The sequence below is a fragment of the Anabrus simplex genome, chromosome 2 (assembly GCF_040414725.1).
Source record: "Anabrus simplex isolate iqAnaSimp1 chromosome 2, ASM4041472v1, whole genome shotgun sequence".
In the NCBI taxonomy this organism is placed as follows: domain Eukaryota; kingdom Metazoa; phylum Arthropoda; class Insecta; order Orthoptera; family Tettigoniidae; genus Anabrus; species Anabrus simplex.
Window position 1 is genome coordinate 535252050 of NC_090266.1, and position 25814 is coordinate 535277863.

Sequence of the window (25814 nt, forward strand, 5' to 3'; positions counted from 1 at the left end):
CTACTTAAAGGACGCAACAAATAATTAAAAGAGAAAAGTTACTTAAGTATGGTTCGTCCATTATTGGAATATGCAAACAGTGTTTGGGATCCTCACCAAGAATACCTAATAAAAGAAATAGTGTGCAGAGGAAAGCAGCAGGATTTGAAACAGGGGATTTCAGGAGAAAGTGTAGTGTATCAGAAATGTTAAAGGAACTTGGGTGGGAAACTTTAAGTAAGGGAAGGGAGAAAACTAGACTTGCAGGATTATATAGAGCCTATACAGGAGAAGCAGCATGGGGAGATACCTGTGAGAGGCTTCAGTTGGAAAATAATTATGTCAGCAGGACTGACCACAAATATAAAATTAGAAGGAATTTTAGCAGAAGCAATTGGGGTAAATTTCCATTCATTGGGAAGGGTGTGAAGGAGTGGAACAGTTTACCAGGGGTAGTATTGGATCCTTTTCCAAAATCTGTACAGATATTCAAGAAGAGAATAAACAGCAATAGAGAAAATAAATGAAGTCTTAGAGGGCATTCGACCAGTGCAAGTTATTGTAAATAAAAAATGTGTGTGAATAAATTAATTCCATCCCCTGGTCTAAGGAGTTTGGACAGCCAAAGTAGGGGACTGCCTGTAGGGGTGAAGTACAGTGAGGACTTCGAGGGCCCTGGGACCGCTACGGTAGCTGTGAAGGTCCTTCAGGACCTCTGAAAAGTGGTGGCAAAAGGGGCTCTGGTTAAGACGCAGCAGGTAGTTATGCTACTTAGGTTCCAGAATGGGTAAAAAAAATTAAATAAATGCAATGTAAATTTTAATCTTACACCAGTTGTATAGTGTCATTTGAAGTAATTCCACATACTGTATATCAGTTGACTATATTTGTAAGTACTACAGGAGATATTATAAGTAGAATTTTGTAAACAATATAAATTTATTAAGGATGAACTGTGTGTTTAATAGAAAATATTGTAAGCGTAAATTGTATAATATTGTATTATAGGGAGATTTTCTTCTCTTGTTAATTCAATATTTAGTGCTTGACAATAATGTATTTTTTAGTGTACCATTTGCCACCGAGGTAGACACCTCATTTGCAAGTAAAGAGATTTCATTTGATTTTTGATTTAATGTATACGCCCTGGGAGAGAGAGAGAGAATTATCATGTTCTATCAAAATTCGAAGGATCCATTCTGGTGAACTCTGGCGCTCATATACTATGGACATTTCGATTAATTATTTTAATTATTTTATTTTAATTATGTTAGTAATTTATTCAGTTTTTTATTCATATATTTTGAATTTGATTACAATTTACGCCCAAGCTGAGGCAATTATTTTTATTTTATTCATGTTTGATTATTTTAATTATATTGCAATGATTGTGAATCATTATTATTGATTGTTAATTATATTACAACAGCGAAAACCTAAAAGTTCTATGTCAAATCAATTGTTCAGTTGACAGTACACATTTCTCACCTCTACCTTTCACTCCCCCAAAGTTTGGGTTCCAGTTATCTGCACAGAAACCTGTAAATACCTGGTAAAGTTCATACTTCTCGATGACAGATACTAAAAATTTGCTTAATTTGTCTGACGTTTCCCTTGGAATTGACAAAATGTCTAAAGGTTCTTCTTTCACTCCCTCTGAAGGTAAGAAATACCTCACTAACACTTGTAACGTTTTTATCTCCCGCATATTAGAGGTATCAATGGACACGGTTACAAAAGAGGCTTCTTTTAAATCTTCCTTCACTTTGTCATCTGATGCAGCTAAACTGCGCATATCACTGATTCACATTTTAAATGTGCAAGACTAAATTTCGCGTCAAACAAATGCAAAATTAGTTTCGAACTACAGTTGGCTGATTTGAAGCTGAAATCATGAGAGGTTGTGTGGTAAGCAAAAGTTGCTTCTTTAGCAGCCATTGCAAGTTTCTTTTTCTGAGGATCCGTGCTTTTGAAATAAGAGGTTCTATTCTAATTAGATGCTTCTGATACAGCGTGCTTCACACTCCGCACATGGTCTACAATATCAGATCGACTTCCATGTGCCACAGGAAAATACACTGCCACAATGTGAACACACAATTCTGCTTTCTTGATTACACAGGGTTTTCAAAAACTGATATGCTTTCCGAAGCTTATCCATGAATGTACAACTCCGTTTCAGCATTTTGGAAAAAAAAGTAGAAACACTAGCACAAGAGAAAGACACCATTCACCAAAAACAGAGAAAACAGTAACCACGTGGCGGGTTATGTCATTACATTTTTTGTTTTCCCGTAGCTAAACAATGTAAATTGCATAAGGAATCACTGCCATGTTGATTAATAGTAGTGCACATGAAACAACACATAATCATACAGATTTTAGCTAGTCAGTGTTAACGGTGAATGTGTTATGAAAATACGTCAACACCACAGGATCACTTACAAAGCAGGAAACGGTGTGAATTATTTTTGAGCAGCGGTTTCCATAAAAATTGGGAAAAAAACTATGAACTGGGTGGGACACTGGGACAGAGCTTCCAATCCGGTACAGTCCTGGCTAAACCGGGATGTATGTTAACTCTACTTATGTGCAACATGTCAGAACCTAAGTAAAATGCCTGTGTGTTGTGAAGGTTTCACATGAGTGAGATGATTACTGTGTTCTTAGTTGGTACCCTCCTTAGAAGGATTATAATATGAAGGTGCCTTCCAAAGGAGTTTAGTTACCAAGGAAGCTAACCATCAGTGTGTTCTGGTTAAATGAAGTGGATTGTTTAACCACATTGTGAACCTTAACTTTGACACCTAATGGTTGCTGTAATACCCAGGATTAATATGCAATAATGATATATTGCAACCAGAGGCCATTATTAATGGTACAGTGATATAGTGGTATAGTATGCAGTTATTCCTCTATACACAATGCAATACCTCTGAAAAATCCTACATCGGGCAAACCGGAAGAAACTTCAACATAAGATACCACGAGCACACTAACGCAATAAAATACAATAAGTTTTCAGCTAGCGGCCAACATATGCAAGATTATAACCATAATTTTACCCATATCGAACAGGACATGGACATCCTTGAATTAGCAAATAAGGGTCCTTTACTCAACATAATGGAAAATTACTACATACACCTAGTTCAACAATAATAAAGGTTTTTTAATTTGTTCCACCTATTCAATACGTATATTTTCACTTATAGTGGTTACATAAATAGTTTCTTAGTTACATGGGACATGTTTCGCCCTCAATTAAGGGCATCTTCAGCTTAAACACAATCATCAACAATAAAACTAAATTAAAAGTAGAAGTTAAAAGTTTAGTCAGTTATTAAAATTCAGAACATAAAAATGTGAAAAGTGATACAATATATAAAGATGCTAATGGAAAACTGTCTTATGATTAAACTGTAATCTTGTCGGAGACTAAAACTTCTTCTATTAAAATTCTAATTAAAAACAGTTCATATAAAATATTAGTGGAAAAACCAAAGTGGTAATAATATAAAGCCAACGACATGAGGGCGTGAACACAAGCATAAACTTGATTGTCATGAATACAATCTTTCCAAGGCCGCTGATGAAATTCGTCAGCAAGTGAGACAGAAGCATCTGTTGAAAAATTGTAAGTGGCCCTTAGCACCGGTAGGTAATAAAAATGGCTGAAACCTTGCCAGAAAAGTCAGTAGATGCAGAAATAATGTTTTCTGTAAGAGAAGGAAAAGAAGAAATAAGAAATTGAACGTAAGGAGAGAATTAGGTTTACATAAAATTGAAACAGATGAGGACTTGCATGTAAGTGGAAGTTATTTGTTATCTACTGTTGTGTTGATTGCTGCCCGTCTGTTGGCTCTGAGTCTGGTGTTGTAAGTGTGCTGCAGAGGCAGCAGTGAACTCGGAGGGGAAGGAATAGGGGAGCGCGGATGGGTGGAGTCAATTGTGACGAGGCTGACAAAGGGGCGGAGTCAACCGTATTGCTGGAAGTAGGCCTAATATCTGTGGGTATGGGAGGAGTATTAGAGTTTAAAGAATTAAATATATTAGGTATCCTAAATTTATTCGAACTAACTGACTTTAATAATTTCGGCATTAATTCATGTAACATACTTTTATTGTCCGTGGTTTCATTAAGATTCTGTTGCTTATTGTATGTCTGATCTAAATAGATGTATACACTTTCTAATTCGTTCAGCATTCTCCCTTTTTGTATGTTTCTAATTATCGCTAAGTCTTTCTCTATGGATTCAAATCTGTGACCAGTCTCCCTCATATGCAAACTCATCGCTGAGTATTTCCTATGTTTTTCCGCGTTAACATGTTCCATATATCTTGTCATAAAACTTCTCCCAGTCTGTCCAACATATGAAAAATTACACTGAGTGCATTTGAGTCTGTATACTCCCGATCCCAAATAATGATTTTTATCATTAACTTTTTTATGATTAAAGAATATGGACTGGTTAGTATTAGTAGTTCTAAAAGCTATATTAAAATTATGTTTCTTGAATACGTTAGTAATCTGGTGTATAGCTGGATTATTAAAAGTGAATGTAGCATACTCAGTTTTTTTGGTATTTTCTGGTATCAGATTCGTAGATAACTTGTTCTTAATTTTATTGATTAACTAGCTGATGTACCCGTGCTTTGCTACGGGATTCTCAGAAAGACTGACTTCGTGGTTTTTCTAACTGAATTCAACATAGGTCATTACAAAAACGTCAGTAGGAATGTAGCGATTGAAAGCAATGTTATCATATAAAATACTCGATCAAATGAAAAAAAATCCGCACACTTTCTCACTTTCAACGAACAGTACTACGGTGCCGATCTAAGAGTCCAAAGTTCCAGAGCTGGAATAACCAGGTCGCAGACTGCCGTGAACCCTTCTTTGTCATTAATCCGTTAAATATGCACACTACTCATTCCAATCAGTGGCTCAGAGTAGGGATTGTATAGCTCAAATATTTTGATGAACCAGTGTGTTACGTACCAGATATATCAGAAAATGTATGAACCAGAGGAATGACATGCTAAAGAAGAAAGTTATCTTACACCCCAGCTACTTCCCACCAATATTCAGGCAGGCTGTTACAGTCAGTACGGCCAGGCGAGTTGGCCGTGTGGTTAGGGGCGTGCAGCTGTGAGCTTGCATCCGGGAGATATTGGATTCGAACCCCACTGCCGGCAACCCTGAAGACGGTATTCGGGAGATAGTGGGTTCGAGCCACACTGTCGGCAGCCCTGACGATGGTTTTCCGTGGTTTCCCATATTCACACCAGGCAAATGCCGGGACTGTACCTTAATTAAAGCCACGGCCACTTCCTTCCACTTCCTAGACCTTTCCTATCCCATCGTCGCCATAAGACATATCTGTGTCGGTGCGCGTTAAGAAAAAAAAAGAGATGGTATTCCGTGGTTTCCTATTTTCACACCAGTCACACCAGGCTGTACCTTAAAGCCAAGGCCGCTTCCTTCACACCACTATTCATTTCCTATCCCATTGTCGCCATAAGACCTACCTGTGTCGGTGCGACGTCAAGCAAATTTTAAAAAAACCTCGGTACATTGGAGTAATCCTATCTATCGGGGATGAGAGGAAACAGAAGACAAAAAGCACATCACAACAAACAATGGTCAATGTAATGTTATTGCTGATAAAGTTTATGAGCTTTCTATATTGCAGGCCTTCACATTAGTTTTCTTTCGACTCTGTGATATTAGGGTGTCTTACAAAATTATTTATATCGTAGACTGTAGTTCCTTATTCTCAGACTTTACATACCGATTTTCACTAAATTCTGTTTACCCATTTTCTCGTGACTCTGCGCTGATTTGGACTTAGTAACAAAAAACCAAATTCATGAATATCTCCGATTATATGCGGTACGGTAACAATGTATAAGACATAAGTGATCGGAAATTTAATAACTTCTTACATAACTACTACTAACTTACGACATAACTAAAGTTATGTTAGTTATGTAGTATCGATAGGGCCACTAATAACATAAATAACTTATTTGAGAATTCCATTTCAGACCTTCCCCTAAACTACCATTTCACTCAGCGTGAATAAAATAATTTCTAACCTAGATTGCAGTGGTTCATCACCCGACATTACATACCGATTTTCATTAAATTCTCTTCAGCCGTTTTATCGTGATGCGTGTACATACATACATACATACATACAGACAGACAGAAATTAATAGAAAAATGAAAAATGCATTTCGTTGTTACTGTGGACATGACGGATACAGAAATACCATTCTTTTCCAATTCTGAGTAATGTACAGAAAACTCTTATTTTATGTATATAGATTTATCGATACGACCACTAATAACATAAGTAACTTATTTGCTAATTACATTTCAGGCCTTCCCCTAAACTACCATTTCACTCACCGTGAATAAAATAATTTATAGCCGAGCTTGTAGTGGTTCATCACCCGACATTACATACCGATTTTCATTAAATTTTCTTCAGCCGTTTTCTCTTCATGCGTGTACAATCGTACATACATACATACATACATACATACATACATACATACAGACAGAAATTACGGAAAAGTAAAAAATGCATTTCATTGTTACTGTGGACATGACCGATACAGAAATACCATTCATTTCAAATTCTGGGCAATGTACAGGCAAAACACTTATTTTATATATAGATTACATTTCAGGCCTTCCCCTAAACTACCATTTCATTCAGTGTGAATAACATTATTGATAGCCTAGATTATAGCGACCTATTCTCCGACTTTGCATACCAATTTTTGTGAAGATACGACCACTAATAAAATAAATATTTGACAATTAAATTTTAGGCCTTCCCCTAAACTACCATTTTTCTCAGCGTGTATAGCCTATATTGTAGCGACTTATTTCCCATCTTTGTCTAGCGATTTTCATTAAGACACGACCACTAATAACATAAATATTTGAGAATTAAATTTCAGGCCTTCCCCTAAACTAAAATTTTACTCAGCGTGATTAAAATAATTTATAGCCTAGATTGTAGCGGTTCATCACCCGACTTTACATTCCGATTTTCATAAAATTATTTTCAGCCGTTTTCTCGTGATGCGTGTACAGACAGACACAGATAGACACACAGACAGACAGACAGACAGACAGACAGACAGACAGACAGACAGACAGAAATTACAGAAAAGTAAAAAATGCATTTTCTTGTTACTGTGGACATGACCGATAAAGAAATACCATTCTTTTCAAATGCTGAGCAATGTACAGACAAAACTCTTATTTTATATATATAGATTTGTTAATCATTTCTACTTTGAAACCATTTTGTTTAGCGAGATATCTAATATAATTTAATTCTTTCTTCAAATTCTCGGGAGATAGAGGGATTCTAAGTGCTCTATAAATCAGATCGTGAAAAGATGCTTGTTTATGTGAACTCGGGTGTAAAGAAGAATTGTTTATAGTTGTAGATGATTGTATCGGTTTTCTAAATATTTGGAAATCAAAAGTGTTAAACTTACGCGTAACTGTTATATCTAGAAAATTCAATGAGTTATCGACTTCGTCCTCTTTCGTGAATTTCAAATTAGGTTCGATTTCATTTAATTTATTTAAGATTTCTTGACTATTAGTGACATCTTTGTTTATGATCACAAATGTATCATCTACATATCTCAACCATAAATCAATTCCCTCCTAAAATCCCCTCCAACCCCCTCCCCTCCCAAGCCACCTCCACTCTACCCAACCCGCATGCGCCTGCCCTCCTCCCCGCCCACATTTCCCCTTCCACCATCAGTTGCACACTATCAGCTAAACTACACACACCACAGCGCGAGGTAACCAGTATTCAGGAGATAGTAGGTTCGAACCCCACTGTCGGCAGCCCTGAAGATGGTTTTCCGTGGTTTCCCATTTTCACACCAGGCAAATGCTGGGGCTGTACCTTAATTAAGACCACGGCCACTTCCTTCCCAGTCCTAGCCCTTTCCTGTCCCATTGTCGCCATAAGACATATCTGTGTCGGTGCGACATAAAGCCAATAGCAAAAAAAAAAAAAGTGTCCATTCACTTTGTGTTAACCTTTTCCGCGCACTTTGCTTTTTACTGGCTTTTCTCAATTTTTATAGGTCCAATTTGTTTTCCGCTATGAACTGAGAATTCCACCAATTAATATCACCACGCGCAGTGTCTACTTTCTTCTCAACAATAATTCAAAAACTTCACATTCTGTACAACAATAAACCATGCAGCCCTCAACACGGCTTGGTTACTCAATACACCAACTGGCAAATTATCCGCTTAAGCTGATAGTGTTTAGTCGACTCTTCTTCCAGATTGTATCAACTACACATTTTGTTTCTCAGACATTGTGCATAGCTGTATATTTTTATGTGTGTCAGTTTACTTTGTGTTCATTCTTATTGCCATAGCACTTGGTCCTCAACTGTTATGTATCACCAGGAATAAATTTTAACAACACAGAGCACCTTATTTGTACTTTTGTTCCCAAATTTTTAGCATGTATAATGTACTTGTATTAATTATTACTTACCTTCTTCGCACGTAATATTTCATTTTCATTTGCAACATTTCAACCACACTTCATATTGTAAAATTATATCTTCATAAGACTCTCACTGCTAGAAAACATGTTTTAGGATTTTGCCATATATTTTGTGTTTGTTTTAATATGGCTGATGATGACCCCGAGTAGGGTTGAAACTATTCCCATGTAATGTAAATACTATAAATACAACTTAGAATTGAATAAGTGGAAAACTCTACTGTGCATTATTTATACATGCTTTTTTACCGAAAATATGGTTACAAATGTATCTTTATTTTTTCTGTTTTACAAAACTGTTTGGTCATTATTCATCCTAGTCATCACCTAACACATTATGTTCGGTAACTGGCCAATTAACAATCTCATTGTAGAAATCAATAATGCTCTTCTGGAATATACTGCATTGTTTTTCTTATATCCTGTATTTTCTTCTCGTTAATAGGCAGTCTCTCCTGGATATTGTAACAGGATCCTCCTAATCTACAAGTATCTACAATTTTGTTTTCTACCTGTTCATCTGCTCCACTGCCATCGTCTCCGGTTTCTGCTACTACGTATATTTACTACATACCCTGTGCTATCTTCTGGCCTGCCTGTCCCGTGGTCCGCCTCCAGCTTGGTCCCACTGCATACTGTGCACACTCTCTGTCCAGCTGTTTCTACGTTACGTCATCTGCCACGTCATCAAACTCTCTCGATGTTTCCTTCTAGTGCATCGATTGACCTTGTGCCCGTCTATAAATGGGCCAACGATTGCCCAGTGAAATTAGTCTGGTATCGACTGTGATTTGGAGTGGAGGGAGCCCCAACAAAGTGTGTGTTATTCGCACGGACTTTATTACATTTCCGCCTATCAGGAAATATCTATCACCATGAGGACTGGGTGAGCAAAAAGAACTTACATTCATGCAGGATTGTTATCACTCCTGTTTGCCCTTCAGGCACTGTTGACACTTATATTTTCACTACCTTTTGGTGCTTAGTGATTCATCCTTTGTATTACGAGGAATTAAACTCTCGTTCTCTTCAAAATTAACTTGGACTTGTCCCTCAGAACATCAAGATGTGGATAAGAACTTTAATACTACTCAAATTCTTCTAAGCAAACTTAGTGCACCGTGTTTGAGTGCATTCTTTATATTTCATGGCTATAATTTTATTCAAGCAGCATTCGTTTGCCTTACTCCCCCCCCCCCTCCTCCTTTCCCCACGTAATTCTTACTGATCATCCTCTCTTTTTAATATTCTTGTTCAATGTTCGTAAAGTACCTTTTGAAAACACCCTGGAGGTGTAGTTTTATTGTGGCCTTTGGATGATTAATGTTTAATTCCTTTAATGTTTGGTATATCTATTAAACTATAATACGTGTGTTTCTTGATGGTAAATTTCTTAGAATCTGATTCTTTACAAATCTAGTCATTGTGTTTTGAAAGCCTCTTTGAGATGTGTTTTCCTTTGCGTATCTAATTGGCACACTTCATGCCTTGCAAACTATTTGTCAGGTTTCATGAAAACCGATTGTATAAATTGTTCCATCTAGTTCTCATCCATAATGGAAACAAAATACATTTGTTAGAAATTTGGTTGTTGAAAAATAGCCTGCTTTTTTACTAGATTTTGGTCTTCCCCCTTTTGTTTCTCCCTTTTGTACCTACCACGGATCCCTCTACTTTTCCAGCACTGGTTCCCTTGCTCTGCTCTTATTATAAAAATTTGTCGTTTGATTCCTAATAACGAGTTTTCTGACTTCATTGATATTAAGCCTGGGCCCTGAATGTTTACGTCAGAACAACTTGATAGCCATTTATACTTAAATCTTGGACATTAGCCATCTGTAATTTGTTTCACGGCACCTTCCTTATCATGCCTGTGCCATTCAGCGTATATGCCGCTGCTATCCCATAGCATTTATATATTCATTGTTTTCAAGTTCTCTACCAATAATTTAGAAACTTCAGCTATAACTTACGCTACAATATGCTAACGTTATTGGGAACGTTATGAGGTTATGACATTTATTGAATTCTTGATACCTAGATTAAATGTACATACCAACAGACCGTCTATGAACTCTGGAGCTTGAACAGTATTCGGCATTTCACTTGAGTATGTGAAGTGACTGAAGAACGATATCTGGAACAATATTTTTTGGTCTCGTGGAAGTCTGCGATTCATTGATTCCACAGATAGGCAGTTTTTTTTAAAGAAAGAAGGTCAACAAGATTTGAAATCAATATCTTTGGATTCAACCATTTTAACTGTAAACCTTCTTTCACATGTGGACAGTACAATCATGTGTGTATAATCTTTAGGAACATAAATTCGGTCATTTTTCCTTACTGTTCTCTTTACTGCAGCAAAATGCCTGTCATTAGGTAGATAAGAGTGTTCTCTTTTAGGAAAATATTGATTGTCTGAAATCTGCCCATAGTCACCGAACGTAAGAAAAATTGTATGACCGTGTGGTTACGATGTGTCTGAAAACACATGGAGGTGTTGTACTGAATCAGACATTTCATTGTTAATTAAAAGAAAGATAACCTCATTCGGACCTTTATGTCCTCGCCCCTCATGATATATAAAGAACATTGTCTTATTAGGACCCAATGATGTCATGCTAAATACATTCACTCTTAACTGATGGAAATAAAAAAAAATATCTTGTGCAGGGATGCCTGGCAGCTGCAAATTTTGCATATAATCAAATGTAACAGCAGCAATTGAATGGTCTTCCAAGCATTTCTCTTTGACAAATTTCATTTTGGAGTAAAATTTGTTTGCCCTCCGTTTGTGTGTACGTAATTCCGCTATTGCAACTTTCTTATTTTATTTATTATTGCTAGGGGCTTTACGTCGCACCGACACAGATAGGTCTTATGGCGACGATGGGATAGGAAAGGCTTAGGAGTTGGAAGGAAGCGGCCGTGGCCTTAATTAAGGTACAGCCCCGTAATTTGCCTGGTGTGAAAATGGGAAACCACGGAAAACCATTTTCAGGGCTGCCGATAGTGGGATTCGAACCTACTATCTCCCGGATGCAAGCTCACAGCCGCGCGCCTCTACGCGCACGGCCAACTCGCCCGGTGCAACTTTCTTTGCTTTATCATTTAAAGATGGGTTGTTCATTTTTACTGAGAGTTGCTCACAATGGGAACATGTATCCACTTGCGGATGACCAAAGGACAGGGCGAATCTTTCCTTAAAAACATTTCTTTATAAACTATAAGATACTTTGGTGCCAGGATGTTTTTCTTCCAAACGTTTGTGCGTCAATACTAAATTTAGTTTAGGATTAAGATATTTCATTTCTTTGCTTGTATAATGCACTAGTTTTGTAGGAAAACTCTTGATAAGGCCAATTATTGCTCGTGTAACATCACCTAGTTTTGCATTGGCCATTGGATCAATGGCTGGAGTTGAGATCTTAAGTGCCTTTTTACATACCTCAATTCTACCATATACTACCAATTCTACTATATACAAACGTGTGTCCTTTCGGTTTCTCTCTGTCCCCATGTCTTGGACGTTTACTTTTAACATCCATTCTTACAACAAACCCCTGCAGAAATGTCTTGTTCACTTCCCATGGCACTTGTTTGAGAACAGTAATATATAATGTATTAGATGGCTGTAAAGTAATATAACACATTATTTATGTTGTGCTGTAATACAAAGTACATAACCTATACCTGCAGTCTCGTCCTGGTTTTCTTTCAGGTACAATGTTGCCTTTTTAATTACTACTTCTTTTTCATATTCATTTCAACGGTTGTCCGGCTCCATGGCTGAGTGGTTAGTGTGCTGGCCTTTGGTCACAGGGGTCCCGGGTTCGATTCCCGGCAGGGTCGGGAATTTTAACCATCATTGGTTAATTTCTCTGGCACGGGGGCTGGGTGTATGTGTCGTCTTCATCATCATTTCATCCTCATCATGACGCGCAGGTCTCCTACGGGTGTCAAATCGAAAGACCTGCACCTGGCGAGCCGAACATGTCATCGGACACTCCCGGCACTAAAAGAAATACCCATATCATTTCAATGGTTTCCACATCTGAACTGCACTCCATGTCTGTTTAATCCTCTTGCAGCCAGGAGCCAATCTAGTTGGCTGCTCACCATCAGCTGGAAGAGGCCAGAGCTCTGCCTCCACTCTACTACTGTAAAGTGCTGGGCCGTTTTTAGTGGAAATACATGTATTTTAACATTCATGTATATCTACCAGTGTATGGCAAATACTGACATGAAATTTTCTACATATTGACAACATAGAATAAACAACTGATTTAGAGTGATATCAAGAATCAGAAACATTTTGTTGATTTTTAATTGTCGATAACATTTATTTTTAGAAACAGAAAATTTTTTTGCACTTTCTCTCTCAATATCTATTTTTTAAAAATCATTTACGATACAAAAGAATATTCGTAATTATGTATAATGTATTTCTAAATACAATTCTATAGAATAACTAATTTGATCAAGAAAAATAAAATCATAAAAAAAAATTCAAACATACGTCACTAGTAAAAACAAGACCATTTTACTCACCGATAAAATTTGCATGTATGTATTGATGTATGGCAAATACTGACAAGAAATTTTCTATGTGCGGACAACATAATATAAAAATAATTCTGAATGATTAAAAAAATAAAAAATAATAGTTGATAATATAGTTTTTGTTTTCAGCAAAAACATTTTTCGTTTTCAGTTCTAGTATCTATTTGAAAAAAGAATTTTACAATACAACAGAATATATGTAATTAAGAAATCTATGGCGCTAAAGCCCTGATTTGCTTTGGCCTACCAAGCGACTGCTGCTCAGTTCGAAGACCTGCAGTTTACGAAGTTAGGCATGGTCAGTGAGACGAATCCTCTTGGTCATTATTCTTGATTTTCTAGACCGGGGTCACCCTCTCACCCTCGGATATCTCCTCAGATTCAATCACTTAGGGTCACTTAGATTGGGTGAACCTCGAACCAACCCTCAGGACCAGGTGAAAATTCTCCGGGTGAGAGGCAGGCATGCTACACTTGGCCCGTGGGGAACAGCATTTATGTAATGATAGAGGACTATATGTGACTAAGGTTTAGCAGAGAGAAAGTGAAAAGTAAATTGAAGTATGATATGGGCGGAGAATCTGACGGAGGGGCATGTTGAGGTCCAAGAAGTTCCGTGAAGGAGACAGAAGGTTGAAGAATGTTGTCGGGTTAATTGGGGAAAATTTCCACAAAATGTTCTCCAGAGATATCATCATCATCATCGTCATCATCATCTTCGTTATCACTAGTTTCATCTACCACCATATTCACAGTAGCTTTAGTCCCGTTAGAAACAAATAAACATCTCTTCTTTAGCTGCGGTGATTCCGGGGGCGTGTCTGGTGTAATTTCGTCGCTACTCTCTGAACTAAATTCACTATCGGTATCCAATAAATCATCCACGTTAATTTCGCATTGTTCCAAATACTGCATTAATTCATCATCAATACCTGCTGAAAAAATATCACGTGAACAACTTGCCATTTTGCTGTCACAAATCCACTCACTGCAAGGAGCAATCTTTTACTGACCGGTTAGCAGTATTTGTAAACACAGGAAACTACTCTTGTGGAAGCTATAACACCCTCTTAGAACTGCCAAAGCAAGGTCAGGCACACAATAACGTGTAGCCCCTTTACTATAGGCTGTCACAAAAGTATGCACGACACTATAGGTTGCCTCAAAATGATGTATATCACACAATTTTAAGCCGGCCGATGTTATTGGCTCTGGCAACTTCTGGCTGGATTTTTAAAGGTCGACCTGGTCAATTTAAAGGGCAGGTGCTCACACTACCACCTGGTTCCAAGAGAGTTAATGTGAGTTCCTGCTCATTTCAGTAATAGGTGCAATGTCTGCCAGCTGGATATGTGGAACTGTCGATTTCATACAGCACTCCAGTTCATTTTAAGGATAAAGTGCAAATGTCAGTGATAGGTGCTGTTTCTCCAGCAAAGTATTATTACCAGGCAGAGCCACCGGATAAAGCACTGCAGTGATGTGTGTAGTTTCTGCAGAAAACAGGAAACAATATATCTATACTTAAAGAATGCATTACTTGTCTCAACTCAATTCTGGCAAACTCTTGATATGTTTCAGGAGGATAAAAAAAAAAAAAAAAAAAAAAAAAAAAAAGAAATTTGTGTTGAAATAAACATAAATTTTCAGCCCCGAGTTAGATGGATTAACCAGATGCACTGGCCGGATATTAAATCCAGAGCCCTCTGAACTGAAAGCTGCTGTGCTGGCCATTCAGCCAAAGAGCTGGATATTGTTGTTGTTGTTATTATTATTATTATTATTATTATTATTATTATTATTATTATTATTATTATTATTATTATTATTATTACGGGGCTACCCGTAGACCAGCAGAGGTGAAAGAAGGTGCCGGGGTGAATGGGTCTAACTACTATATCAAGAAAGAAATTAAACTGAAGTGGAAGGTTATATTTTCAAAAAGCAACAAGTTAACAAATTCTCACTTAGTGAGATAACAATGACATATCAGGTACCATGACAAAGTTTAGGCAAAGCAAGAAAATCCAAAATTTAGTGACTGTTTAGTAATCAGGGCTTCCAGCCCCTCGCTTCACAATTCTTGAGCACTCGGCTCAAATTTACAAAAGAGCACTATTTTACAAGGGCAGAAATCCCCTAATACAATGGAGCACTAGCTCCGTAATTTACAGTATCAAGCCTCCTAGAGGCACTTTTACAACACTTGAAAAAGAGCTAATGTGCTCTCCGTTTTCCAAGCCTATTCAAGGCGATATCAGAAAATTATAATCACTCGCCATAAAGGCACAACTTACAAATTTGAAACAGGGGTGTCTAGTACCCAACCTATTGGGCCGTAGCGGAAAAGAACAGGTTAAGTAAATGGCCCGAAACACAAATTGAATGGAGGCGTGTACTTGCACTCCTAAATATGCATTCTAAAAACCTAAGTGTCACTAGGCCGATGAAACAGGGGCTATTCCCAAACTATGGAGGTGACTCGTATACGAAAGAAATTTAAGACATTACGGAAAGGAAGAAAACCAGTTACAAAACGTAGTCACCTCAAACCAATATGGAGGGGAGCTCGAGAGGGTACATCACTCTCTATCCCTGATTTACAGTTAGTTTTATGAAGTTATTACAAAAGCTGGCAGAACTTACATTTACAGAAAGTAGGTTACATAGTTAAGGTTTCGGACCTCCCTCTCAGGTTAAACTGCAGAGCTAGCAAGAAATAAAGATGTTAATTGGCCATTACCTTGCTGAAAAACTGCTGCCTGATGAAAGAGGCGCCTCCCGATTCTCTCACACACACACACACACACACACACACACACACAAAGTTAGATGACGATCAAATGGCCAAGAGATGTGAAAATCCACAGTTTATAAACCCTCGGGGAAAGTTCGAGACCTTTCATGAATAAACCAGCCACACCCTCTCACTTTATTGGTTAACATCAAAAGGGACACTCAGAATCGAGGAAGAAGCCTGTGACAGGCGGAAAATTAATTTCAGAAATTCATGATTGGCTAAATTCAAAACAGGCGGAAAGAAAAGATCAATATTGCCAACCCAAAAATGAACATAGTTTAGTAAAAAAGAACGTAGGAATTCAAACCTTCTTCAAATCAAAGTTCTTCCACTTCGCACCAGGGTGCATGATCATAGTTTTTTAGCAGTGACCTCTGTTGAAGAAAGTCCCAACTTCTTGATAAATGGTAAACAAAATACGTAGAATTTCGTACAGTACATGAAACTTCAAAATAACAAAATTTCATTCGATTTCTGTAGTTACATCTTCTGAGTAACGGTTTAAGTAGGTGTAGTTTCCAGTTCAAGATTTCTCCAGAAGAGGAGTTCTTTTAGGTGCAAGATTTAAATGTGCGGCGTAGAGGTGTACCTCCCGGTACAATTATTATTATTATTATTATTATTATTATTATTATTATTATTATTATTATAATTCTTTGTCAGTCTCTTCATATTTACAGTACGTAATCACTACACTTGTCCAGGACAATTGAACATATACTTTCACCTTAATAAATAATTTATGATTTTCATAACAGTCACTGGCCTTTATACAATACAGTATTTTCTTATTTGATATCCTTGGGTTGCATTTGCACATTGCTTTAACTTTGTTGTTGTGATGTCATAAATGACAAGTAAGATTTATGTCCAGTTGTTTATAATATCAATTTGATTGCCAACAGACATTGAAGTTAAAATAGAAAGATATGGAAGAGCACAGTTCTGAAAAACCTACCTTTGTAGGTTGTGCTTGTGGAATAATTGGAGGCTTTAAGACCTTGCTGCTATGGAATAGTCTTGATCTGCAATGAAAGCTGGCTTAAGTCGATCAATGGAAACTGTTGATTATGTTCCATGGCTGTTGTCATAGGTCTTTGGGTACAATTCAGCACTTTTAAAGGTCATCATATATTGGACAGACCTGTCTGAATTAGTTTTGCAAATCTATGACAATGCCTGATGCATCAAAGGATTCATTGCTGGAGTTTGTAATGAATTCACCTGGCAGTTATACCATTCGTCTGTACACCAACTCAGTGGCAGTTGCACTGATATCTTCCTTGTATGGTGTTCAAATGCCCAGAAGAACATTAGGTAGATCAGATCATCAATCCATGATCAGGGATGTAATATCTGATGGCAGTTGGAAGCTGACTGTGGAAGTGCCTTATCATTCCGTTGGCAGCTGGATGAGAAGCTTTAGTTCCTATACAAAAAATTTCAGTCAGTACGTTTAAGAGTAAAAAAAAAAGTGCAACTGAAGCTGGCACATGCACACACGCATGTGTAAATCAACACAGGGAACTGTCTCTGTGTAGATCTCAGCAGTTGGGTATGCTTCGAACCAGTGTGAGAACCAATCGATTGCTGTTAAGTAGTATATGAATCCATTTGATGGAAGAAGAGATCCTACAATTTGAACATGTTCAAGCTGGTGGTTAGGTAGAGCGAATGAACAAGCAAGGGCTACGGTGTGCTATGTAACGTTGCACTGGTAGGCAATGCAGTTATGAATAAACATTTTACATTCTTACAAAAGATTTCTTCACCAGGATGCGACAAACTATGCAGAGGTGCAATGGCCTGTTTACAGAAATTCTTTGTGATAAATGGGCGAGCATAAGACGTTGACACATCACAACAGAGCTGAATATTGGATCTTGGCATAGAAATCTTTTCAGCACAAGCCTTGTGTTGTATTGAATGATTGTCTGGAGGTCTTCATAATTTGCCTATGCTTGAGCAAGGACTGTAAGGTCCACTTCCATTGCAATAGATGAGATGTGGGAGAGTGCATCAGCTGCAATATTGTTGGCACCTTCAGTATGATGCATATCTGTTGTAAATTGAGCAGTGTAATCCAGGTGGCATAACAGATTGTGCGATGCCTTTTCTGGCCTTTCTTTCAAGGTAAAGGTGAGTAGATTATGATTGGTGAACATATTAAAGTATCTTTCTTCAAGCTTGTCCTAAACTTCTTGTCTGAAGCATATATAACATAGAATTCACAATCTTATGTGGACCATTGTTGTTTTGAAGATCGACTGTTGTTAGCTGAAAATTGCTAATGGCTGTCGATGACCCAGTACAAGTTGCTGAACTGATGCTCTAATTACTGTCTATGATGTATCTACCATTAGAGATAGCAGTGCATAAAGTGAAGGATGTGCAAGAATCACGGCATCCTTTAGATCATGAAATACTTTTTCAGATTCAAAAAATACAGTGAAGCTCGTGTGTAGGTTTTGGGTTACCTAGAAGAACCTGTTCAATAATGAAGGCAATGGTTGCAACATGATTGAAGAAGTGTTTGTAGAAATTGATTAGCCCCAAAAATCTTTTTTAATCCCAGATGTTAGATGGTGTCAGAAAGTTTACGATTGCTTAAAATCTCATTTGGATGTGGTCGTATTACATTTGAGTTCATGAAATAACCGAGGAACTGCACATCCAAATGAGCCAAACACACATTTTGCTGAGTTAATTACTACTCTGAAGTTACAGAATCTAGTGAATAGCTGGCGTAAGTGCTCGGGATACACAGCATCCATGAAGGTTGATGGTGAAGGCTTCAAAGTGTGGGACCGGGTATCACTCAGGAAGTGTGCAAGCATTTAGTTTGACAGTAGTCGACATGGGATTGCCACTGATGCTCTTCTTTGGGACCATATGCAGTGACAGTGACCAGCAACTTGTGGATGATTGGCAAATTCCTTGCGCAAGCATAAATTCAAACTCTTGTTTGGTAGTGGTGTACTTTTCAGGTGACAGTCGACGTGGTCTCAGTTGAACTGGTGGACCTGAAGTGGTATTAGTAATGTATCATGGAGTAGTACTGAACTGGGGAGCTGAAGATGGACATGTAATTTGCACAAATCACCTGGTGGTAAGGTGAATCACTGACCATAGTTTGGAACTGAAAGGCAAGTGATACGGGGGATGTGCCCCTTACTTGTCAAGTTGGTGGCTGAGTTGATGAGATGTTCGTAACAGAGATCTGGAAGAATTCCATAGAATGCAAGGAAATCAGCTCTGATAATGGGTTGTGGCGTATGAATTCACGTTGTAGGGAAAAATCTAATTTGAGAGTTACATGACTGTAAGTCTTTATAGCTGTTCTGTTTGCAGTGAAAAGTAGGTACTATCCTATGCTTTGGTGAGGTAGGCAAGATTCAGGAAAGGCAGAAACACTAGCTTCCAGTGTTGGTAAGGAAGGAAACTTTTGATGTTTGGATGGTCATGAAAAGACGGTGGTTCAGAGGTACAGGGTCAGTCCTCGTCACTACTGACTCCTGGAACTGTTTCCCTGATTGCACAGAGGATGAGCGTTAGAAACAAATTTGCGATGATGTCAGCAAACATGTCTCTTGATGGAACTTGAATGGCTGGGCTGAGTAGCTCAGACTGTCAAGCCACTGGCTTTCTGAGCCTGAGTTGGCAAATTCGAGCCTCGCTCAGTCCGGTGGTATTTGAAGTTGTTCAAATAAATCAGCCCTGTGTCGGTATATACGCTGGCATGTAAAAGAACTTCTGCAGGATAATATTTCAGTATCTCTGCATCTATGAAAACTGTAAAAGTAGTTAGTGGGATGTAAAACCAACAATATTATTATTTTTATTATTAGAATTTGGTTGTGGGAAACAGTGATGTGAAGAACAATGTCGCAAACACAAACTGCTGGAGTGAGCGTTTTTCATCAACATTTTGATAATCAATTTCATTAATTTGTTAATTTCAAGTTATTAGGATGTAATGGTTCTGTGCTGTGAGGTTGATGTATTCAGTGAGGTATTCAATTTTGCCGGGTACTATTCAGTTAAGTCAGCGATCTTCGCGAGTGCGTCAAATCTACCTTTGGGATTGGTGAGAATTTTCTGAGCATTGGAAGTGGGCGACACATCCAGATACTTTTAAGCATATCGTCCATCGTTATGATACCTGGTAAGTTTTTCGTGTGATGAGGGAGTTAAGATGGAGTGCAGTCTCAGAGTTCCTCAGTTTGTAAATGTTTTCTGTTTGCTTCCCTCAGACTGCGACATAGGTCAATTAATTTAAACATAGGAATTTCATTTTGTCCGTGTTGAACTGAGAAAGGATGTTAGGAAAAACTTAAAACGGTCCACCTTTTCAATACAAAAATAGGTCAATTAATGCTTGTTGTATCACCCTACTTATCAGTAGTTGCAATGTCGAAAGGATATCTTGAATTATGGTAGCTAATTTTTCTTTTAAACTGGCTATTACGTGGCTGTATTTTGTTTCATGGGCAGTTACTTTAGCGCATTAGAACCAAACTTGTGATGATGTCAGTAAACATCTCCGCTGACTGAAGTTAATCTTCGGGAATGATGACATTCTGAAGAACAGTTTTCAAGCCGAGAAACCAAAGCATTGGATTTTCTGCCCAAAATGGGGTGATGGTTTGGCAGAAATGTAGTGTAAGGCTGGTTGCTCTTCAGATGACATGAGATTGTGGGTAATAACTTGCAAAATGTAATGAAAATTAAGACTGTGAATGATATAACTAAATGTGAGAAAGTAATATGCTTGTAATACATGTGTTCAGTCCGGTGTTCATATCACATTGGGGTCATGACATACAGCCTGAATTGCATAAATAACAAATAAGGTTAATATTCAGTTGTTTATAATATCTATTTAATTGCCTGCAGACACCAAAGATAAAATATAGATACCCACAGAAGAGCATAGCTCTAGAATGTGTGTCTTTCGAGAGGCACCACTGGACGGCGCTAGATATATTTTGAGGCATGCATCTTGCTTTCATTTGTCATTTCTGAAAAATGATTTCTAATACAACTTTCCTTCTTATCTGATTTTTAATTTATTCTAAATATAGATTAAGGCAGTAATAATACTTCGCCTTGGCTCACACATTTTCAAATAGCCACTGACTCTCATTCCTTTGTAAAACTTGTTGCAGTATACTCTGTAAAGAATTCATTAACTTATCAGTTTATGAATTATATTTGTTGTTTGTTTATTTAGGAGAAGCTCCAGTTCTACCATGTGAAAGTGAGTAATCGGGGTGCGAGGAAGAACTTGGAAATAACTCCAGAAGAAGGCTTAGGAAGTTTACCCCCAGATATAGATTCCATAACTTCCTTGCTTTTGTTCAACACCACCGAAAATCCGTGAGTATACACTATACTGAAGATACAGTATATAGAACCTGTTATCATGTACTGTGGAATTTGAGCATCAGAGGAGGAACGGTAATGAATTTTCATTCTAGATATTTGGTTGAAAACGTTTATTTATTCTTTCTGTTCAGTATTACTGAATTGATTGATGTTCGATTACTAGCTTTTGTATATTACAAAATGACTTCCTGTTGACACCGAAGTGGAGCCTTCATAGTGCAAGGGCTATAATTTTTTTACTTTTACAAGGTCTGATAGGTCACGAAATTAAACCACATTCAGAATCCGATGAAGTGCTGCACAGATACGTTGCGCAGTGTCCCTTGTATGCCCGTCGACCACGTCACATCACACTTGTCAGTTCTGAGCGTGCAGTGAGCATGTAAACATGCCTGTAACAATAGTCTGCCGTAAAGTGTGAAGTATGTACTGTCATTCACTTTTCTTCATGTTGAGGGGTGCAATGCAGCCGAAATTCATCAATGAATGAGGGGTAATGGGTGAAAATTTTATGAGTGACGGTGAAGTGTGGCAACGGTGCAGGAACTTTGAAGCAGGACGTACAGAACATTTATGATGATGTTGATGTTGTCATCAGGCATTTTCCTTCTTCATGACAATGCTCGTCTGCACACTGCAGTTGCAACAAAGACGCTCTTGCAGCATTTTCGATGGGAAGTGTTTGATCCCCCACCATACAGCCCAGACTTGGCTCCTTCTGATTTTCATTTATTTGCTCACATGAAATGCTGGTTAGGAAGATAGAAGTTTGGCACAGACAGTGAGCTGCAGATCAGCATAGAGAAGTGCCTGAAAGCACAGGTGGCTGCCTTCGATGACGAGGGTATTGGAAAGTTGGTACCACGCTACAACAAATGTTTGTCAGAATGGTGACTATGTAGAGAAATAGCTGGATGGTGTAGCTAAATGTTGCAAATAAAACATTTTTAAGTTTTGCTGTGGTCTTAATTTTGCAATTGATCAGACCTTGGGAAAAAAAAACCACCTCCTACATACCTAACTGGCAATGTTGACTTATAGTTGAGATAGCTGGCTAAAGTAATGATTTAGAATTTCGACGTAATGCAAGCTTAGCAATAGGTGAGTCTTGAAGCAGCCTTACTTTGAATCCTTGTAAGTATCTTTGAGATTTTCAACATGGAAAATCACATTCTTTTGGTTCAGGCTATGTACTACAAAGTAGCTTTAAAAAAATAAGGTAACAAGACCTCACACGGAGAAACTTTATTTTACAGGCAGATACAGGTATAAGGATATACTGTAGTACATCACTAGTATGCTTTACTATTCAGCATAGTTACCATTCTTGTCCAAGCACTTGTTCCAACGATACACCAAGGCATGGAAAATTATGAGTCCACTCCCTGAAGCTACATGTTGATGGCATGCCGATTGACTGTATCATCGTTGAATTACTTACCACCCAGGTGCTTCTTCAATGGTGTGAAGATCTGGAAACCACTGGATGCGAGGTCGGAGCTGTAGGGAGGGTGGTCCAGTAACTCCCACTGGAAGTATTGTAACAGTTCATGTGTGTTGTTGGCTGCGTGTTGTATTCTGTTAAATGTTATATGTAAAAGGAGTCCTCATTTTAACCACATATGTCTATCAGTAATCAATTAACTCCAAGGGCAACATGTGTTTTTAAATCTAACATGTCATCTCCAGCATCAAGACCAATTATTACTTGGGACTGTCAGTCACTTTGTTCAATCAGGTCCCCAACAAAATTGGACATTTATTAATCAATAATGTTCCAGAGATATACTGTACAGTAGAACCTCGATTATATGTTCCCAGAAACTACATTTTCCCGTATTATTCATTCAAATTATGTGGTACCACAAGTATCCTAATTAAATCACGTTGTAAAAATCTTGCATTATTCATTCCTCGAAGAAACGATTTCCCGGATCAACCGTCCAGAAATTTCAGTCCCATCAACGCTAAATCCTCGATCACACGTTTTTCAAGAAACTGCATCTCACTAAAGGACGGCTACGGCATACTTACGGATCTTGGTGTTAACGTTCCGTCATTGCGGTAATTTGAGGAAGTACTGTACCGTACTGGAAAAGCGATTGGCGTGAACTTGCATAAGGGACCATCTTAGCATCGCATTTGGGTGGCATTGTTTAGAGAATCCTTGGAAATCATAAAGCAGAGTGTGTCAACAACAATTGGAAGGAGACAGAGCGCATTCCGGCAGCTCTACTTGAAGACAGAACAAGTTTTGTCAAATGTTTGTGCTTGCAAAACGTCTACATTATGTCCAGGCTTACATGTTTATTTTCTTACTTGTTTTCGAGTGTATCGCTGAACAGGTTTTCGGCACTTCCTTCAGGTCACTGTATAGTCACTGGGCTTTCAGGCAGGAATCGAAACTGCTCCTTCTTAAGTACTGGTAACACAAATTTAGTATTTTAGTATTATCGTATACGATTGTTATCAAGACCAGAACCTTACATACCGGTTTGGGATTGCCTATTGGGCCTATTGTTTTGCTCCTAATATAAGACTGGGAATTTCACGTTTTTGTGTTAAAATGTTATAAAAACTGCAGTCAGTTTTTTGCACTCGTTACATTTAAAAACTTTGTATCATTTCGCAGTTGATATTTTTGCAGAATTGAATACCGTATAATGTATTCGAGAACTTGAGGATCGATACTTAACATTCAAAATCATATTCTCGAGTTCAACATGACCTTTCAAAATCGATGTAGGCCTAATTTACACGGTAGATTATTTCCAAAAACTGACTACGAACAGTACACCGGTGCCCAAATTACAATGGAAGATTTAAAAAAGGGATTTCGCCATCATGTTGGGCGCTTTTGTATCTAATGTGCTTTTTTTCATTAGATTAGAGAATTAAAAACTACTTGTCGATTGTCATTTGGCTTGGTGTTACCGTTGTTAGATTTTTCGAAGAGTTTGGCTGGTAAAAGTTGCTGAACTGAAAGAAGTTTTCAGAGGAAACTGACGAAGTTTTCGCAGTAAAACTGAATGTAAAGTTTCGAGATTTTTATGTCGCGTACCGGTAATTAATGTTTGAAGCCTGCCCAGAGGTCTAACTTGCCTACCTCTCACCCGGAGGGCCTGGGTTCGTTTCCTGGCTAGGTCAGGCATTTTTACCTGGATATGAGGGCTGGTTCCAGGTTCACTCATTCCATGATTACCTTTAATTGTGGAGCTATTTAATGGTGAGATGGTGACCCTGGTCTAGAGAGCCAGGAATAATGGCAGAGAGGATTCGTCACATTGACCATGCATCATCTCGTAATCTGCAGGCCTTCGGACCGAGCAGCGGTAACTTTGTAAGCGGAAAGCCCATTGGGGCTGTAGTTTGGTTTAGTTTAGGGGTGTTTGTAAGATTATAAGTACCGGTATACATATTTCATTTTCGTGATGTTTAGCCAAATTGTTGATGGTTCATTCATTCCCGGATATTCCGTTTTCCCATGTTGTACATTTTCTCCCCCCATATTCCCTCCAGAAACGGAGAATCGAGGTTCCACTGCATACCCATATGTTTTTAACTTGTCACCAATACTAATTTCAAGCTACCTAAACACTTTAAGACCCTGTGGATGCGCGCAAGCTCTAAGCACTGGCATATTCTTGACTGCATTATAACCCAGCAGTGTGATAAGAAAGGTGTTCCGATCACAAAGACCACAAGAAATATTGATGACTGGTGGACAGATCACAAACTTCTGATCTATATTAAATCAATAAAAGTAAACTTCCATCTGTTTGATGCTATATATATACTTTAAGCAAATTAATTATTTGTAGAACGTTCCATTCCTTAGGAACATCTTATGCTACTTATCAAACATTTGGATGTCTACTTTTATTGATTTAATGTAAATAAAATTTGATATGGGAAATGAAGCTGATTTCTTGCAAACTTCTGATCTGCTGACTCAGAATCTCTTTCCACCATAAATTGCCTCTGCATTGCTCAAGTCTGTCCAGAAGGAGGATTGGTACAGTTCCGGAATGCGATCTCCATGAGACTGGCATCCAATCCAGCTATCACAAATGATGTAGAGTAAGAATGGATTGTTCCCTTTAGCTAAATCGATCTTCCTGCTTCAAGAAAGCCCATTTTCAAGATCTTAAACAGAAATACCAAACTTGAATTAGGGAAATGAAGAATTGGTGGCAGGAGAAAGCTCAAGAACTTCAAAGGTTATCTGATGCAAGAAACCTGCAAACCTTCTATGCAGGGAGTAAAGAACTACACTGACTTAGCAAATGCCATGGGATAGTCACCTATAATAGCGTGTGGGGCCTCCTCTGGCCCTGCGAACTGCAGTGAGACGCCATGGAAGTGAGTCGACAAGTCCCTGGTAGTACTCTGGACGCAGCTGACACCAAATCGTTTGCAGAGTGGCCGCTAATGCTGGTCTGTTCCTGGGTGCAGGATCCATGGCACGGAGCCTGCATTCCAGGACATCCCAGATATGCTCGATAGGGTTC

General features: G+C 38.1%; 1 protein-coding gene across 4 annotated transcripts in view; it reads left to right on the plus strand.

Annotated features, from left to right (window-relative positions):
* LOC136864209 (WASH complex subunit 1) overlaps positions 1-25814 on the plus strand; it is a 214543-nt gene that overhangs the window by 40582 nt on the left and 148147 nt on the right. For all 4 annotated transcript variants that reach the window (XM_068226211.1, XM_067140909.2, XM_067140907.2 and 1 more), the window contains exon 4: positions 21149-21294. In XM_068226211.1, coding sequence (XP_068082312.1) covers positions 21149-21294 — 146 coding nt within the window. The remainder of the gene's footprint in view (positions 1-21148; positions 21295-25814) is intronic.